General features: G+C 42.8%; 1 protein-coding gene across 1 annotated transcript in view; it reads left to right on the top strand.

Moving 5' to 3' along the window:
* The window catches only part of NUBP1 (NUBP iron-sulfur cluster assembly factor 1, cytosolic), a 64242-nt gene that overhangs the window by 34814 nt on the left and 10870 nt on the right, over positions 1 to 18558 (top strand). The window contains exons 4-8 of the mRNA XM_075319104.1: positions 4655 to 4723; positions 5454 to 5486; positions 10275 to 10365; positions 13013 to 13167; positions 15003 to 15113. Of these exons, the coding sequence (XP_075175219.1) occupies positions 4655 to 4723; positions 5454 to 5486; positions 10275 to 10365; positions 13013 to 13167; positions 15003 to 15113 (459 nt within the window). The remainder of the gene's footprint in view (positions 1 to 4654; positions 4724 to 5453; positions 5487 to 10274; positions 10366 to 13012; positions 13168 to 15002; positions 15114 to 18558) is intronic.

Raw genomic sequence — 18558 nt, forward strand, 5'->3', positions numbered from 1 at the left:
CCGCTCCCGATTTCCTTGGGTTTATTAATGCTCTAGTAAGCACTGGGTGAAGTAAGGACAAAGTAATAACTTAGTTGATGGCTTTCTGTGACATTTCCTCAAGGTCTGATGAGGTCTGAAAACAGGTGCTAGGAGGTGCTAAAGTAATCCCCATTATGTAACCAATTACTTTTTAAGAAGGGCTGTGTTTTGGCAAATGTGCCTTTTTAGCTTGGATCAAAGTTGCCTAATGACATTTCAGGCTGGGCCAGGCTTGGCTTCCCTTTCCTCCCTTGTACATATTAGTGCAGGTAGCAGAGCGCAGCTGCGGTGATCACACTGACCGTCCCGTCACGTTGGCCGGAGGCTCCTAGCCTGGGATGACGCCTGCTGATTGCTACATATGCAGGAGTCTATTTTACTGTTACAAATTGTTCCATTTCCCAAGATGACTTTCACTTTTAGAGGTTCCTCTTCTTTGCCATAGTGTAAGGGAAGGGCGGATTTATTCACTGGGAACAAACTTCTCAATGATTATATTACACAGCTGTACAGTATATGACACATCGCATAATGCTTAGTGTGGGTGCAGTGGGATCCCTCATCCTAACCGCCATGGTCATGGAAAACTAAGAAACATTAAGGCTGCTTTCACACAACCGGTTTTTTCCGTGCAGCACAATCCGGCAAAAAAACTGATGCAACGGATCCGGCATAAAAACGGATCCGTTGCATCAGGTTTTTTCCATGCGTTCCTTCCGTTTTTTGACGGATCCGTTGTGCTACTGAGCATGCGCAGTTCAAAAAACCAGATCCGTCGTTGGATTACGTCATATGCCGGATGATGACGGATCCGGCGCCCATAGGCTTTCATTGAAACTCACAGCGCCAGATCCAGCGCCTTATGGTTTTTTGCCGGAGACCAAAAACACTGCAAGCAGCGTTCCATCCGGCCGCCGGATCTGGCAAAAGCCGGATGCTATGCAAGGCCATGCGGCACAATCCGGCGCTAATACAAGTCTATGGGGGAAAGAACGGATCCGGCGGCAATAAACGCCGGAACCGTTGTTGATGGTTTTCACCGGATTGTGCTGCACGATGAAAAATGGATGTGTGAAAGCAGCCTAATACACAATACGCCCTGGATTCTCAGGATCTGTGGGGGTACCAGCAGTCAGATCTCCGGCAATTAGGAAGTTAGGGGACAACTTGTACATTTCAGAATACCTGTCTTCTCCCGCACCCCCGTTTTTTAACCCAATAAAAATTGTAAATGTAACTACATAACTAGCAAATTATGCATATTGTTAAAGGGAATCGGTCATCTGATTTTTGCTACCTCATCTAAGAGCAGCATAATATAGGGGCAGAGGCCCTTATTCCAGTGATGTGTCACTTACTGAGCTGTTTGCTGTCATTTTGATACAATCAATGTTTTCTCTGCTGTGGATCTAGCAGTTACACAGAACCCATGAATTTGCTGGACTGCCTGCCGCACGCCAAATAGTCCTGTAATGATAATTTACTGTTGATTAATCAGTAATTTTGTCAAAACTACACTAAGCAGCCCAGTAAGTGACACACCGCTGGAATCAGGATCTCTGCCCCTATATTATTCTGCTCTGATTAGGTCGCAAAAACCTGGTGACAGATTCTCTTTAATCTAGAGCTGAGAGAGAGTTAAACTTGCAAGATCTAGTTAGTTATCCCAAGATTTTACAGCTTTGACTAAAGCAGCCCTAATTAATGCAAATAATGTGGTAATTAAAATATAAGCGTTCTTTCTTCACTGCCACGAGATTTCCCAAAAATTAGAAAGGTCTCTAGGGTAAAGTCTGATGTAGGGAGGGTTAGGGAACGTGACAGCCACTGGGCAGAATAGATGCATGTGCTGACTGTCAGTTTGCAAGCTCCCTTTAAAGGGAATCTATTAGTAAAATCAACCCTTTTAAGCCGTATTATTTATTTTGAAAGGGGGCGTTCCCAGTGTGAGACATGTAATGACTGACAGTCCGCTCTCCTGATCTACATGTCTCACACAGGTAACGCCCACTCTCATGTAAAATAGACTTTGGAGGCAGATTATTATACAGATCAGTGCCCGGCCCATAGATCTTAACAGCTCATTTACATATTAAGAAAAATGTATTTCCCTGGAGTAAGACATTGGATCACAGATCTCAAGCTATTGATTTATCCAGCTCCCTATGACCTACATGCCCCATGACTTACGGCTTAGTAGGGGTGATCCTACTGACCTATTTAAAGAGGACCTTTCACTGGATGGTTAATTTAAGCTCAATATCTCCTCCATTTGCTGCTGCTCCATTTATTCTGGGACTGTTTTTTTCTTCTGTGCCCCTCTGTTCCAAAGTTATTCCCCCAGTAATAAAGGTTCAACTTTTCCCTTAAATAACTGGGCATGTACCCCAGAACTTCTTTGTGGGCATTTACCTTTTCTCCTTCATGACAGAAGTTCTGGCATACATGCCCAGTTGTTTAAGGGAAATTTGACCCTTTTGTGACGCCCCAGGGCTGTGGGGTACTCGGTCCCGGGTGCGCAGAGGGGGGATCAGTCGTGGTCACGGCCGATGCCCGGTTCTGTGATCCTGAGGGTCGGTCCGATTTAAAAAGGGGTAAAAATAAAAGGGAGAAATAGAAATAGTTTTTCGACTACGCCACTTGCGGTGTGTGGCCAGGTTATTGAGGTCGCTGCTGCAGGGTCCTGCTGGGGCTGATGGAGTAGTGCAGCTGAGGTGTTTTGGGCCCTCCGCAAGCAGGGACAGGCCCCAGCAGTGAATGATAAGGGGGCAATGATAGGGGTCAGTCCGTATATGTGCAGAGGCGGAAAGGAAACAGTCCACACCGGCATTGCAGTTTCAACTTGCCTTTGCTGGCCTGGTACCTGGACCCGCTAGTGCCGGTTACGGGTGTTCCCGCTCCCCTTGTCCTCCATGCACACTTGTTGTTAATGTGCTTTCATGGCCTAGAGCTGCTTGGGAGTCCCTTCTCTCCAGTCTTGGTCCTATTGCAGGCAGCCTGGACTATTTAAGGGGTTCAGTCCCCTCTTTGCTGCTGATGCTTCAGACTTTTTGGGAGATCCCCTCACCTAGCAGAATTAACAGTTGACCATACAGTGTCCCGCTGTCATAGGGTCTGCACCCCGCCTCGTGCTGAGTCCTGTGAGCCTTGGTTCCAGACTTCCACTGGCGCCCCGCGATCCCTGGAGTATTACACTTCCACAGGTAACCCACGGTGCTTGGAGTCCTGGTTCCTTACTCCACCGTCCCTCACTCCTGTCACAGCACTCCAGTGTTACTTCAGGTCTTTCTGTACTTTCGCTCTCACTCCTCTCTCCTTCCTTCACACTGCTCTTCTGCTCACTACACCTCACACTTCACACTTCTTCCCGCCAACTTCCCAACCGACCACTGGCCCCTCCCCCTCGCCGGGTCTCTCCCTACAGATTGGGTGGTGACTATCCAATCAGTGCCCATCCCTTTTACCTGTTGCTAGGCAGTCTCCCAGTCTGGTGCTGGGGTTGTGTATATGGCCTGAGGGTGCTGGTGTGTTGACTGGCACGGATATTCTGGGGTTTGGGTTTCCACGTTCACATTTTGTGGCACCTGGTACCGCAGGGGTGCTACACTTTATTACTGGGAGAATAACCTTGGAATGAAGGGGCACAGAAGAAAAAAACTGTTCCAGAATCAATGGGACGGAGGCAATTGGAGGAGGTACTTGGTGTGAGTTAAAAAAGAATCCAGTGAAAGGTCCTCTTTAAGAGATCTTTTTTGTATTTTATTTGTATTAGTTATTATTTGCCTTCTTTCTAAGACTGTGTCTCCTGTCTAGAGGTTGTGTGTGGATTTGGCGCTCCTACGCCATTGGAGTGAAGGGTGTAGAACTGCAATTCCATACATAACCTGTATAAAGAAGGAAAAAAAGGTGTGACGCTGTTGCTGACAGAAAGCAGCCATGTGATTTTAAGCTTGGATGACCCCCTTAAAGGGAATCTGTCAGCAGGTTTTTGGCATGTAAGCTGTAGCCAGCATTTTTGCAAGGGTTAACACAAAGTTCAGGCATGCCTGTCTTGTCACAGTCCAATCTTTTGTTTATCTTCAATGTTTTTTTTTAAGCAGCAGAACTCTTATCATTACAGGACTAGAAACTCACATGCAGGGCAGTCTGGCACTCCCCCTGCTGTGACTGACACCTCACTGTCAGTGTACAATCTATATTGAGAGCCGGGTATGGCAGGGACAGCTCCCTGGGCTCACCTACATGACTAAATAAAAAAAGTTAGATTGTGTTAGAGCGGCTGCACCCAGTAATCTCAGTCACACATCGTTGGATTCAGAGTCTCTTTGCCTACATCATGCTGCTCTCAGATGAAGGAGCAAAAACCTGCTGACAGATTCCCCTTAAGGAAAGCAAAAACCTGTATGCAGATGTTGTAAATCAAGGCATTTGATGAGCTTTATTCCTAGGGGCAGAGGTGCTTTAGAGGTGTTGACTAGGGCTTACTTATTGATCCTGTGGTGTCTGATATGGATTGGTCACAAATATGTAAATCCCAGACAACCCCTATATGTAAATAAACCCCTTAATATATAGTCCATCTATATGGCTGTAGTATAAACACAATTAAGGGTTTGTTTTTTTTCTCTTTTAGATCGCTTTACTCGATGTGGACATCTGTGGTCCGTCCATTCCAAAAATAATGGGTCTAGAAGGCGAACAGGTAACTGCAAGAGATGTCTCCTTAAAGGGCTTGTCCACTACTAGCACAACCCCTTCTCAATTACTATATTCCCCCATGTGAAAGAAATACTGCCTGTACTCTCCACCTGAAGGGCAGTCAGATCTCACAGCCTCTGGATATCAGTTACGTCCGATGGAAGTGAGAGTGAAGCCGTCCATGAACAACCACTACAAATATTTTTAAAAAAACTGACCCGCACATCCTACAAGTGTGTATAGGTGCCAGCTGAAAAAACATAGCAAACACAAAATGCATACAGCTGCACACTAAAATGCCATCAATGTATAAGGGAACTCTGGTACTGCAGTACTGTATTACTGCTTACATGCATTGCCCAATTCATAAATAAAAATCTCATTTTTTCATATAGCAGTAATGCAGTACCAGAGTTCCCTTATACATTCATGAACAACCACTGACGGGCTCATGTGACATAACATCTCTGGAGCTGCACCGGTGGGGAGGTACAGGTTATTATTTTACAGAGAGGATAATATTTGAGAAATGGGTTCTCAGACTACTGAACAACCCCTTTAAGTTTTATTTTTTAGTACTGGTTTGTTTACTTTAAACCTTGAGTAAAATATAACAATGAGAATGTAAACATTCACTTTCATTTTTATTATTTTATACTTTTTACGCTCTTATTTTGTCTAATGTAATTTCACAGTGTTACTACTTATGGTTGATCATTTTTCCCTTTTCTTAGGTTCACCAGAGTGGCTCCGGATGGTCACCTGTTGTAAGTATCTGTCACCTCGGATGCACACTGCCGTGTAAAGGCCTACAGTGACCCCTGGTGGCCACACAGCACATTTATATATACCGTAAATGTTTCAGCGTAAATGATGTCTGTACAAAGCTGCCTGAATTTATATACTACGATGGATTAACCTTTTTTTAAACTGAAAGTTCAGTTTAAATCCGTTTGTTGATTAAGATATGTTGGATCATAACATTACATAGGTTGCGTTTGATGGCTGTGGCTTTTTTCCTTCCTATCTCCATAAATGAGAATTTTTTTTCATAGCTAGATTATTTTTAAAATTGAATGCTTTGTTAATAAAAAGCTGATCTAGTGCCCACCATTACTACCTTTTACTGAGGAATTCCACAGTCTGACTGCTCTAACTGTAAAGAATCCTTTCCTATTTAGGTGCCGGAGTCTCCTTTCCGTCATAAATAATGAAAGTCCCCTGTCCTTCTGTAAAGTTTTTGGAACGTGCCTGTCCTTTTATATTGACCTGACGTGTACTTATACAGTCATATAAAAAAGTCTGGGCACCCCTATTAATGTTAACCTTTTTTTTTCATAACAATTTGGGTTTTTGCAAGAGCTATTTCAGTTTCATATATCTAATAACTGATGGACTCAATCCGCATTTAAACAAAATTTGACTGGTGCAAAAGTGTGGGCACCTCAACATAAAAGTGACATTAATATTTTGTAGATCCCTCTTTTGCAAAAATAACAGCCTCTAGTCGCTTCCTGTAGCTTTGAATGAGTTCCTGAATCCTGGATGAAGGTATATTTGACCATTCCTGTTTACAAAACAATTCCAGTTCAGTTAAGTGTGATGGTCACCGAGCATGGACAGCACGCTTCAAATCATCCCACAGATTTTCAATGATATTCAGGTCTGGGGACTGGGATGGCCATTTCAGAACATTGTAATTGTCCTCTGCATGAATGCCTGAGTAGATTTGGAGCGGTGTTTTGGATCATTGTCTTGCTGAAATATCCATCCCCTGCGTAACTTCAACTTTGTCACTGATTCTTGCACATTATTGTCAAGAATCTGTTGATACTGAGTTGAATCCGTGCGACCCTCAACTTTAACAAGATTCCCGGTGCCGGCATTGGCCACACAGCCCCAAAGCATGATGGAACCTCCACCAAATTTTACTGTGGGTAGCAAGTGCTTTTCTTGGAATGCCGTGTTTTTTTGCCTCCATGCATAACGCCTTTTTGTATGACCAAGCAACTCAATCTTTGTTTCATCAGTTTACAGGACCTTCTTCCAAAATGTAACTGGCTTGTCCAAATGTGCTTTTGCATACCTCAGGCGACTGTTTGTGGCGTGCTTGCAGAAACTGCTTCTTTCGCATCACTCTCCCATACAGCTTCTCCTTGTGCAACGTGCGCTGTATTGTTGACCGATGCACATTGACACCATCTGCAGCAAGATGATGCTGCAGGTCTTTGGAGGTGGTCTGTGGATTGTCCTTGACTGTTCTCACCATTCCTCTTCTCTGCCTTTCTGATATTTTTCTTGGCCTGCCACTTCTGGGCGTAACAAGAACTGTACCTGTGTTCTTCCATTTCCTTACTATGTTCCTCACAGTGGAAACTGACAATTTTTTGTATCCTTCCCCTGAACAACTATGTTGAATAATCTTTGTTTTCAGATCATTTGAGAGTTGTTTTGAGGAGCCCATGATGCCACACTTCATAGGAGATTCAAATAGGAGAACAACTTGCAAGTGGCCACCTTAAATACCTTTTCTCATGATTGGATATACCTGCCTATGAAGTTCAAAGCTCAATGAGGTTACAAAACCAATTTAGTGCTTTAGTAAGTCAGTAAAAAGTAGTTAGGAGTGTTCAAATCAAGAAATTGATAAGGGTACTCATACTTTTGCTGTTAGTACAATAAACCTCATTTCAATCCAGAAATATTACTCAGTCCATCAGTTATTAGATATATGAAACTGAAATAGCTGTTGCAAAACCCAAATTGTTATAAAGAAAAAAGGTTAACATTAATAGGGGTGCCCAAACTTTTTCATATGACTGTACATACGAGTGATGCTCTGATGCATCTTTTTATTGGGGGTTTTTTCGACGCTAAACAAGTCCAGGTTTTCTAACCTCTCATCATAAGAGAGGCTTTTCATCCAATTAAATAATATACTTGCCTGCCTTTAAACTGACTCCAGCTTTCCAATATCTATTTTATATGTGGAGCCCAAAACTGAGTCTCCTATTTAAATGTGGCCTTACAAGTGATTTTTAGAGGGTTAAGAATACATTGGGATCACAAGATTTTAGTTACAATATTAGGTTGTATAAAAAGATATTTGCTTTTGCAGCTGCTGCTTGACATTGAGTAGCCATAATACTCACATCTCTCTTTTTCTGTAATCCATAGTGTATTTTCATTTAATGTACACTACTGGTAAAACGTTTCACCACTCCTTTTCACTCAATTGTTTACCTGATTCCTAATGGAATGTAGGTTCAGAATGAAGGCAGCAAAACCACAAAGTGCACATCTAAAAATAAGCTGTAAAGAAACACGTGCAATAAACCAGAATATACCGTATTTTTTGTTTTATAAGACGCACCCCAAATTTAGAGGTAAAAAAAAATATCTTATACTCTGGTATTGTCTTAACAGAGGGGGGCAGCAGTGGTGGTGAAGCGGGATCACAGGAGGCAGAGGTTGTGCTGGCAGCCGCGGCGAGTCCGTGGTGGCAGCGGTGGGTCAGTGGCGGCAGCAGCGATGGGTCAGTGGTAGTAGCGGCGGGTCAGTGGTGGCACAGGCCGATGTGGCAGGTGTACCAGTGTGTCTGCGGTCCCAGTTCAAATGATGGCGCCTGGAGCAGCGCATCGACCATCATTACTTTAAGTAAAGAAGGTCAATCATTCTAGAACCTTGAAGGTATTCTCCAGTGCAATGATGAAACTTACCTTTGTGAGGACTATCCCAGAAAAGGAAGACCAAGAATTCTCCCTGCTGCAGAGCATAAGGTTATCAGAGTCATCAGCCTCAAAAGCCACAAATAACCAGCTTCTCAGCCAGCAGTCTTCATAAATAATGCACAGACATCCAGTAGCAGATACTTCTCAACATCAACTGTCCAGAGGAAACTGAGAGGCAGGCCTTTATTGTTGAATTGCTGCAAAGAAGCCACTAGTGAGGACCACAAACAAGACCAGGAGACTTGTGTGAGCCAAGCAACACAAAGACAGGATATTAGATCAGTGGAAATGTGAACTGTGGTCTGTTGAGTCACAATTTTAGATTTTTGGCATCAACCACAATGTCTCTCTGAGAGGCACAAAAGGTGAGTGGATGGTTTCTACATGTGTGGTGTCCATCGGGAAGCGTGGAGGGGAGGTGTGATGGTCCTGTGCTAGTGATATGGTTGGTGATATATTCCAAATTCAAGGCAAAGTTACTTAACATGGCTACCACCACATTCTGCAACAACGTGACATCCCATCTGCTGGCACTTATTAGGGCCATAATTTGTGTTGCAACATGATAATGGTCCAAAAGACCTCCAGGCTATGCAAGGAATATGTGCCCAAGAGGCGGGCGGCATGGAGTGCTGTTACATGACATGGCCTCCACATTCACTTGACCTCAACCCATTTGAGATTTTTTGGGATGCGTTTTACTGCAGAATAGAGGCAAGCAGCGAAGTGCTCGGCACCTATTGAAACTCCATTCAAGAATATTGGAAAGCCATTACAGGTGGCTACAAGATGAAGGTACTTGAGAGATTTTAAATATGTTCAGCTGTCATCACAATAAAAGGGGGTACTTTGAGGGATCTCTGTTTTAACACACATTCTGGTTTGTTTTGCACATTTTTCTTTACACCTTGTTTCCATGTTTTTCATTGTAGCTTGTCCACCTGTATCTGCAATTTGCATTTTCTATTGAGAACAATGAAGCAATGCGATTACTCCGGCAGCGGTGCATTACTCTGCATTTATTAATATTCAACCTCCTCTGCCATGTGTTTGGCCATGCAGCCGTCTTATATGAATTGTATCATATAATTATACAGCTCTGATTTATTATCCTTGAGAGTTCTGTGTCGTTAGCAAAGACTGACACTTTACTCTCAATCCCATCCATGAGGGGTCACTGTATACAAACGGGTGTCATGAAACAGTCCTAGTAAATTATACATTCTGTAAATCGGACTTTTATCCCATTTAGGCCGGGTACACATATCCGGCTTTTCGCCGGTTTGACGGATGCGGCGCACGCCAGTACAGTATGATATAGTACAGTGGCAGCGCCACAACTTCTGGGTCACATGCTCTGGTCACATGACAGCACGTGATCGGCGCTTGTTGCGCTGCCACTGTACTGTATACACTGGACTGGTGTGCGTCTCATCCGTCAAACCAGCGAAAAGCCGGATGTGTGTACCCGGCGTTAGAGGCTGAACCATTTTACCATGGCTCTGTTTCTGGACACCCGTGTGTATATAATGACCCCTAGTCCTTCTTCTGGGGCTTCAGTACAAGGTACATCTCTCATAATGGCCTTAAAAATTTTTGCTCACCAATAATGTGAGGCTTATCCTTTTTGGAATATTGGTGCCACGTCAGCCATCCTATGGCATTAATATTTAACTTTTATATTCCTTTTATATAATTTGTCAGCGTTTGTGTGTCATCACTTCTGATCAGTTTTAAAGATTTATTCTGCATCACCACTTGTGAAATGTAAAGTATAGGACCAGCACTATGGTCAGTCATGAATCTCTTGTGATTGTATTTCAGTATGTAGAGGACAACCTGGCGGTGATGTCTGTCGGCTTTTTGCTTGGTAGTCCGGATGATGCAGTTATATGGCGGGGTCCCAAGAAAAATGGTTTGTATGAATCTCATATAATTAAGCTGAATTAAGCCTAATCTGTAGAAAGTAGATTATTCATTATTTTTCCAGCACCCATGACAGCACCACGAGAGAGGGGATCCGCCCTTCAAGGACAGGAAACCTCCACAATAAAAAGGGCCGGCACCTTTCCCCGCATCAGTTGGTTTCCTGTCCTTGGACTGGGAACCTCCAGGAGCGGCAGTTCAAGATGGTCACCATTGCGCAGCTCTGTAGGTGGGTCACAGGGTTTTCACCTTCCACTCACTATATAAGCACTATGGGTTGGCCTTCTCCTTACTGACTTCTCATTGGGAGAACGGTTCTGCAATCCCCTCTCTTAAGATATTCCTTTGTCTATGTAATTCTCTCGTGGTGCTGTCATGGGTGCTGGAAAAATACGTAATTACTTACCGGTAATGTGTTTTTTCTGAACCCATGACAGCACCCTTATATTCCCTCCCTGCATGTGGATAGTTTGGCAGTTTTGACTGCACGTGGTTATATGTTGGTGCTGGTTTATGTTATAACATGATTTCTTCCGGAGGTCCTTTCATGCTCTGTAACCAACTGATGCGGGGAGAGGTGCCGCCCCTTTTTATTCTGGAGGTTTCCTGTCCTTGAAAGGCGGATCCCCTCTCTTGTGGTGCTGTGATGGGTTCAGAAAAAACACAGTACCGGTAAGTAATTACGTATTTTCATCTAGCCCTCTGCCCTACAAAATTCAGGAACACATATTTATTTTATTACTCCTTTGTTCACTAAAGCTAGCCAGGTGATCAGATTGTGGCACTGGACCTTGTTTATAAAGTTGAGACCGGTCAAACATTTTCCCTGCAGCACCGTTGTAGTATCACATGGTAGTTCTTGTAGTGGAGCACAGGCTGGGCTTTATTGGAGGATTATTATGGTAGGCATGGGATCCCTCAACCGGCCCCTGGCTGCCATGGTAATCCAAGGGCACACCACTATAGGGTCATGTGAGACCGGTGGGAGTAAGGGCACTTTGGCAATCACACCATTTAAATACAGCTATCAGCATTTAAATGGAGCTCGCTTTTAGACGTCTGCTGTGCAACATGCCCAGCAGCTGCCGAGTATGGTGCGGGCTCGGTGCCTGTGCCGAGTATGGTGCGGGCTCGGTGCCTGTGCCGAGTATGGTGCGGGCTCGGTGCCTGTGCCGAGTATGGTGCGGGCTCGGTGCCTGTGCCGAGTATGGTGCGGGCTCGGTGCCTGTGCCGAGTATGGTGCGGGCTCGGTGCCTGTGCCGAGTATGGTGCGGGCTCGGTGCCTGTGCCGAGTATGGTGCGGGCTCGGTGCCTGTGCCGAGTATGGTGCGGGCTCGGTGCCTGTGCCGAGTATGGTGCGGGCTCCGTGCCTGTGCCGAGTATGGTGCGGGCTCCGTGCCTGTGCCGAGTATGGTGCGGGCTCCGTGCCTGTGCCGAGTATGGTGCGGGCTCAGTGCCTGAGCCGACTTCATGCATCCACATGGTATAATTTTACATTTTATGGTTGCGAAGGGGTCTTCTCTTCTTATGAATGCAGTTTCTGGTGTATCCAGCTTGCTCATTGCTTAGGGGGGATTCTTTTATTGATAATTTGGTTCGAAAACCACATTCTCAAGTCTGTCCTATAAGATAGAATTGCTTAGCCAGGTAACAACAAACATACGTTTCGCCAAAATATAAAGCTAAGTAGTCAGAGTCCTTCTTTAGAGAGGAGAGGTTGCCTCTCTTCCCTGAAGAAGCCCTCAGACTACTTAGCTTTATATTTTGGCAAAACGTATGTTGGTAGGTTCAGGGGCTGCTTTGCTTGGGGACACTGTCTGGGGATCCTATTATTGTATATGGTTGATATCTTCACGAGGCATTTTGTTGTGGTATCACCCATTCATCATGTCTATGGGGCTTTAGTATCCTGATTTACAGGTACATTTGTTGTTACCTGGCTAGGCAATTCTTCTGTTGATATTTGGGCATTGCATATTTAAAGTTTATACTCACTCGGGATAGAATTGGTTTTGTTCTGCCCAGGGTACTAACATATAAGCATTATGGTATAAACGGCATATGTATCCAGTTTCTCACATTCATTGAGAACCCTCATTTTTGATCATTGATGTGATTACATTATATTAGGTGACCACTGTGGAGCCTTTTCGTTACTCTGATCCGCGCACAGATGGTGCCCCCTTTATCTCTTGTTTTATTGTAGCCACCTTTTGTGATCCTGCACTATCATGAAAAATCCTGTTGTATAATGTAATAAAATTTTATATTAACAATTGCACTTTATTACTCCGGTTTTCTTGTTGTCGAAAGTATTAAAAATGAGCATTTCATTTATGTTAGTTATTTTCTCCAATTTTTGAGCCCCTGCAATGAGGATGCTTTGTAGAGAAATAGTTGTAGTTCCTGAACGTTTCACAGGATATTTTTGTTCAACTCCTTTAATTAAACCTGAAAGTCTGCACTTAAATTACATCTCAGTTGTCTTAATGTAAATAAAAAATCATGACCTGCAGAGCCGAAATCACAAAGCTTCAGTCACTGTCCAAATATTTCTGGACCGAACGGTGTGTGGTAGAAGTGAAGGTGGGATTGTTTGATGTGTTTTCTATTCTTTTGCTTTTCCAATTCTTCAGGAATGATTAAACAATTTTTAAGAGATGTAGATTGGGGAGAAGTGGATTACCTGATAGTGGACACTCCTCCGGGGACCTCTGATGAGCACCTGTCCGTGGTGCAGTACCTCAGTGCTGCCCACATTGATGGCGCTGTAATCATCACTACCCCTCAGGTAACATTTTACTTGCTCCTTTGCTCAGTTGTTGCTCAGGATTCTCTACTTCCATTGAGATGGCCGGGGTGTGAAGCACCTTGAGCGTTCTATAGAGAAGGAGGCTGTGGCATAACAACCTGTGTCTGTTTGTCTATATATTTATTGCAGTACATTATATTGTGCAGTGTGTGATCTATGTGGTTCACGGTGAGGTGCGCACCAGCTCCTGGCAGATGGCGGAGCAGGTGTACCCTGTGTGAGTGGTTATCCCAGACTATTAAAGTCATCATGGAACCAGTTCTGCCCTGGGAACATCAGCTAGTGGCAGTGACATACTGTATATCACCTATCCACAGGATACGTGAAAAAATGTCTGATTGCTGGCAGCTTGTCACAGAGGAGAAAAATTAATTAAAGAATGTATATCCGGAACCCCAATAGTGTGAACATGGTGCAAGACTCAAAAACATATAACTATACAATAAGGTAAAGAGTTGCACACCAGTCACAATGTATAGGGAAATAATGAAAAGCAGAACTGCTATAAGAATGCTGGAATGAAAAATACAATGAACTATGTAAAAAAAAAATTTGAAAAAACTTGAAAATGGAATATGCATAACTGCTATGAATAATAGGAATATAAGAGATGTTTAACCATTGTATTGATCAATTCAAAAGAGCCCCCAAACTAAACGCCAAGGTAATCTCTTTTTGGGGTCCCTAAACTTATGTGTAACCTCACCTGCAGTTAAAAAACTTGCTCTGTATGGGAAGCAAAGGACCAAGATATATATGTGATGTGAAACAAATATGTTTTTGAATTTTGCACCTTGTTCACACCATTAGAGTTCCAGGCATACATTCTTTAATTAGTATGCACTTTTTGTCGGAGAACCCTGCCCCACCCATAGCCATATGTTTCACTTCACATATATAGCTTGGTCCTCTGCTTCCCATACAGAGCAAGTTGTTTTTTTTTTTTTAACTGCAGGTGAGGTTACACATAGGTTAGGGACCTCAAAAATAGAGATTACCTTGGCGTGGTTTTGTGGCTCTTTTGCATTGATCAATACCTTACCTTATTGTATTGTCACAGCGGAGAGACCCCATCAGTCAGATGCTTAGCACCTATCCTGAAAAGTGTGAAAAATAAAAAAAAATCTTGTCTTCTTTTGAATCCCGTTATGTACGTTTATGTATTACAAATTTGAGTTATTGCAAGTTACACACTCCTCTTTGGCTAACAATACTACTCAAAAATCCCAAGAGGAGTGAACCCTGCTGTAAAAAAAAAAGTGTTGCATCCTCTGTCTGGACTAGTAATTGACAAAAGTCACACTGTGCAATTGATATTCAATTAGGCCTGGGCTACACTGCGACTTTTTGTAGCGCTACTTGTTGATTTTAACAATATAGCTGCAGTCCAAGGATTACATTGATGTGTAAGCAATTGGGTGGTCATTTAGGTACTAGGCTGCAGCCCACCTAATTGCTCAATGTACTGTGGCTGTAAGGCCTCATTCACACATCAGTATTTTTGATCAGTATATCATTAGTATTTGTATGCCAAAACCAGGAGATTCTCAACTTGGACAAAAACAAAAGGTGTGTATATTTTAATTATCGTTTTTCTCTAGAAGTGCCATTTGTGGCTTTGGCATAAAAATACTGATGTGTGAAGGAGGCCTCACTAAGTAGCTAAAATCAATCAGTAGCGCTACAAAAAAAGTTGCAGTGTGGCTCAGGATTATAGACATGACTTGTGCAGCGAGTGATCACAATGTCGGTAAACGTATATATGGACAATCTGCTCCTTACAAGATTTCTCCTGTTTCCTTTCACTTTGCCAGGAGGTGTCACTGCAGGATGTACGAAAAGAAATCAATTTTTGTCACAAAGTAAAGTTACCAATTATAGGAGTAGTAGAAAACATGAGCGGATTTATCTGCCCGAAATGTAAGGTAGGTGCTCAGACAATAGAATATAAGCTACACTGCATTAGGATTGCTATTCCCATAGTAGTTGAAGTTTAGTAATATGTAATTTAGTAAGGTATAACATGTTCATCAGTACCATGGACAGTAAATGGAGTAGGGGGTCACACATTCTCTATTTACAGGGGTCTCTGGGACCTCCATTCCTGTAAGACTACATTTACATGTGCAGTAATCATACATTAGAATGGATTCAGCAGAGATCTGTTGGCAACAAAGCTATGCAGACACAACTTTTTTTGTCCATTTTGAAAAAAATGATTTTTGCAGGGCCCATTTTTTAACATGGGAGTCTATGAAAAAACAGATCCGTTAACTGATTGCTATTTAGCCATCTTTTTTTTGCATTTGTAAGGGATCCGTTTTTTTACTTACTGAATCCATTTCAAATGGAAGATAAATAGCAGTCAATTAATGGTGGGTGTTATTTGACTGTTCACTGCGGGAGTGTACTTCTTCCCCCTGTATGATGCTGACCAATCATAAGCAGGGTGCAACACTCAACGAAAAGAACATGACCCCCACCATATCTTAGAGAAGATTTCTCTTTGTGAGATGTGGTGGCAAAGCCATGTTTTCCTGCTCTAACCTCCTGCATAAGTCAGTGTGGGGGGGAGGGGCAGCGCAGCTGAGTTTAGCTGTGTAACATTGCAAACACTAAGGGCTGCTTCTCACTTGCGAGTTTCTCGCAGTAGAGCAATGCGAGAAAAACTCGCATTGAAATCGGACACATGTTAGTCAATGATTCAGCTCTCATCTGCGATTTTTTTTCTCAGTCCAAATCGGACCGAGAAAAAAATCGCAGCATGCTGCTTTTTTGCGAGTTTCTCGCACCATTTGTCCCAATGATTTCCTATGGAAGGGGATTAAAAGTAGCATCACACACGCGCACCAGCGTTCACATTTGCGAGTGTGGCAGTAACTTCGCTCATTAGATGAATGTGACAGCACATTCCCATAGGTTAATTAAATGACACATGTGTAATAGCTTTTATCTAATTAAGATGTTACATGAAACTAGCATCGCAAACGCGACACACAAGCGAGCAAAAAGCATCGCACTTGCGTTGCACTCGCACCTAACGTGAACTAAAATCAGCCGAGTATTTTTCAGCCCAGTCGGACCGATTTTACTCGCATAGATGTGTTTCCACCCTAACACTTCAGCTCTGCTTCTCTCCTAGCACTGTCAGCTCTGTTATACTGTCCTCTCCCCCGTGCTGCCTGATCAGAGGTGTATCTATATCACACTTAAGTCTATTATGCTTATTATGGGTGATCCCATCTCCAGGATCCTATCCTAATCTGTATTAAGTGTAATAATAATAATTTTAGCAAATGCCTTCAATTAGAAATGTAGTCTAGTTCTCCTGATATAGCAATTTCTCTTACCTCATGTTCAGGGCATTGCAGGATCTTTGGTATCCATGGTTACGACCATGCACATAATCATAGTTGCTAGTAGTCATAACCATGGATACCTAAAGTCCTGCAATGCCCCGAACATGAGGTAAGACAAATGGCTATATCAGGAGAACTGTACTACATTTCTAATTGAAGGCATTTGCGAAAATTATTATTATTCATACTACATATTGGGATAGGATCTTCGAGATGAGAATACTCCATTAACTAAGCAAATACCCAGACAGATTGCAGAAGATGAAAACTGCCCAGGCAAAAAAAAACTAATGCACTGCCAGGATGCAACAAGTCCTCCAATAAATGGAGACATCACAGGTGCAAAAGGAGCTAGATGGTAAAATTGCACACTTGTGGCTTGCATAGGTCACTGTTCACACAGGCAGGTTCACAGTATCTGGTAAGCAGCCTTTTAGTTACGCCCATCACAATAGATGCAAGTGGGCAGCGCCAGTACTATATATGTGCTCCATGCAGGGACAGTGAGTATAGTATGCAAGGCCTAACACAGAGGCCTGGCTGCATCCTGTATAAAATATTCTGTGAAAAAGAATAAATAAATATATGAGGTATTACATCTTCTGCCATCTGTCTGTGAGTATTTGCTTAGCTTTTGGAGGATTTAAATCCTCTTTTCTGAGAATATAGATATATATATATATATCTATCTATCTATCTATCTATCTATCTATATATATATATCTCTCTATTATATATACTCCATTAACTTGTACAAGATTTCTCAGCACAGCAGTCATAAGTGTAAATACTTTCACACTCAATAATCAGCACAGCAGGCATACGTGTAACTACTGACACACTCAATAATCAGCAGAGCAGATAACAGGGTTTGTAACACAGTTAAACTCAGCTGCACTGCCCCTCCCCCACACTGACTCACGCAGGAGGTTAGACCAGGAGACCAGATCTGTATCATTACATCTCACACACTGAGAAGCCTGCTCTAAACTAGGGTGGGGGCGTGTTCTTATTTATATTAGTGTTGCTGCCTGATTTTGATTGGTCAGTATTATTCAAAAGGAAGTACACGCCCCCAGTGAAAACTATCTGATGACACCCACTTGGGCTTAAAGTTAACTCATTAGGTTCTAAGTACTTTGATTGCTAATATCTCCGCATTGGAGAGGCATAGAAAAAAACAATGTTTTATTCTGCGGTGCAGCCATTATTATTTTGCATTGTTTGTCCAGTTCAACATGAAAAATGTAGTGAAGGGTCCTCTTTAAGTTCTATTTACTTAAAAAACAGCTTTAAGAGGTATCAGTAAATAACGCTGTTTAGTCCTAAAATAAGATTAGTATTGTGAGTGCAGTCATCAATGTGGACAATGGGCGCTTTCTCTGTGATTGCTATGGTTATACGTCCGCTCTGCTTCCTGACGTTTCTGCTGTTTAGTAAGCATGTAGATGTTTATTGAGATAATAAAAGTGTTCTTGGATGCTTCCATGGCAACCAGAATGAACTCGCCATTGTTTACTCTACAGGCTGCACTCGGAGACCAGCGACGGAGCGCGGAGTGTTTCTATCTGTCACTTCTTGTCATTTCGTTAGTTACAACTTTGGCTTCTGGTCACAATTTGTGAATTATATTTGGGATATACGCCAAAATATATAACAAAGGGAATAAGTGGTGTAAACTATATCATGTCACGCTGCTGCATCTGGTCAAGTAAATAATAAATACATATATCTGTGTAATATAATAAAGCTTATGGCATATTGTGTGAATCTGGCAAAATTCCGACTCTAAAGAGTCGCTGAAATTCATAAAGGAAATTCGATCCACAGTAATAATCGATTGAGCCCCGATTGCCATTAAACTGTGGTGTTTATGCTCCGAGGTCTACCGACCCCCAAAGCATAAGAAATGAGTAGACCAGTAATGAAGTGTCACTTTTACCTCGCTTCTCGCCCATCTCTGCTGCCGCAGGGGCTTCCTAAGATGCCCACTCCTCCTCTGGTCCCCTCT

Source organism: Anomaloglossus baeobatrachus, chromosome 7 (assembly GCF_048569485.1).
Source record: "Anomaloglossus baeobatrachus isolate aAnoBae1 chromosome 7, aAnoBae1.hap1, whole genome shotgun sequence".
Classification (NCBI taxonomy): domain Eukaryota; kingdom Metazoa; phylum Chordata; class Amphibia; order Anura; family Aromobatidae; genus Anomaloglossus; species Anomaloglossus baeobatrachus.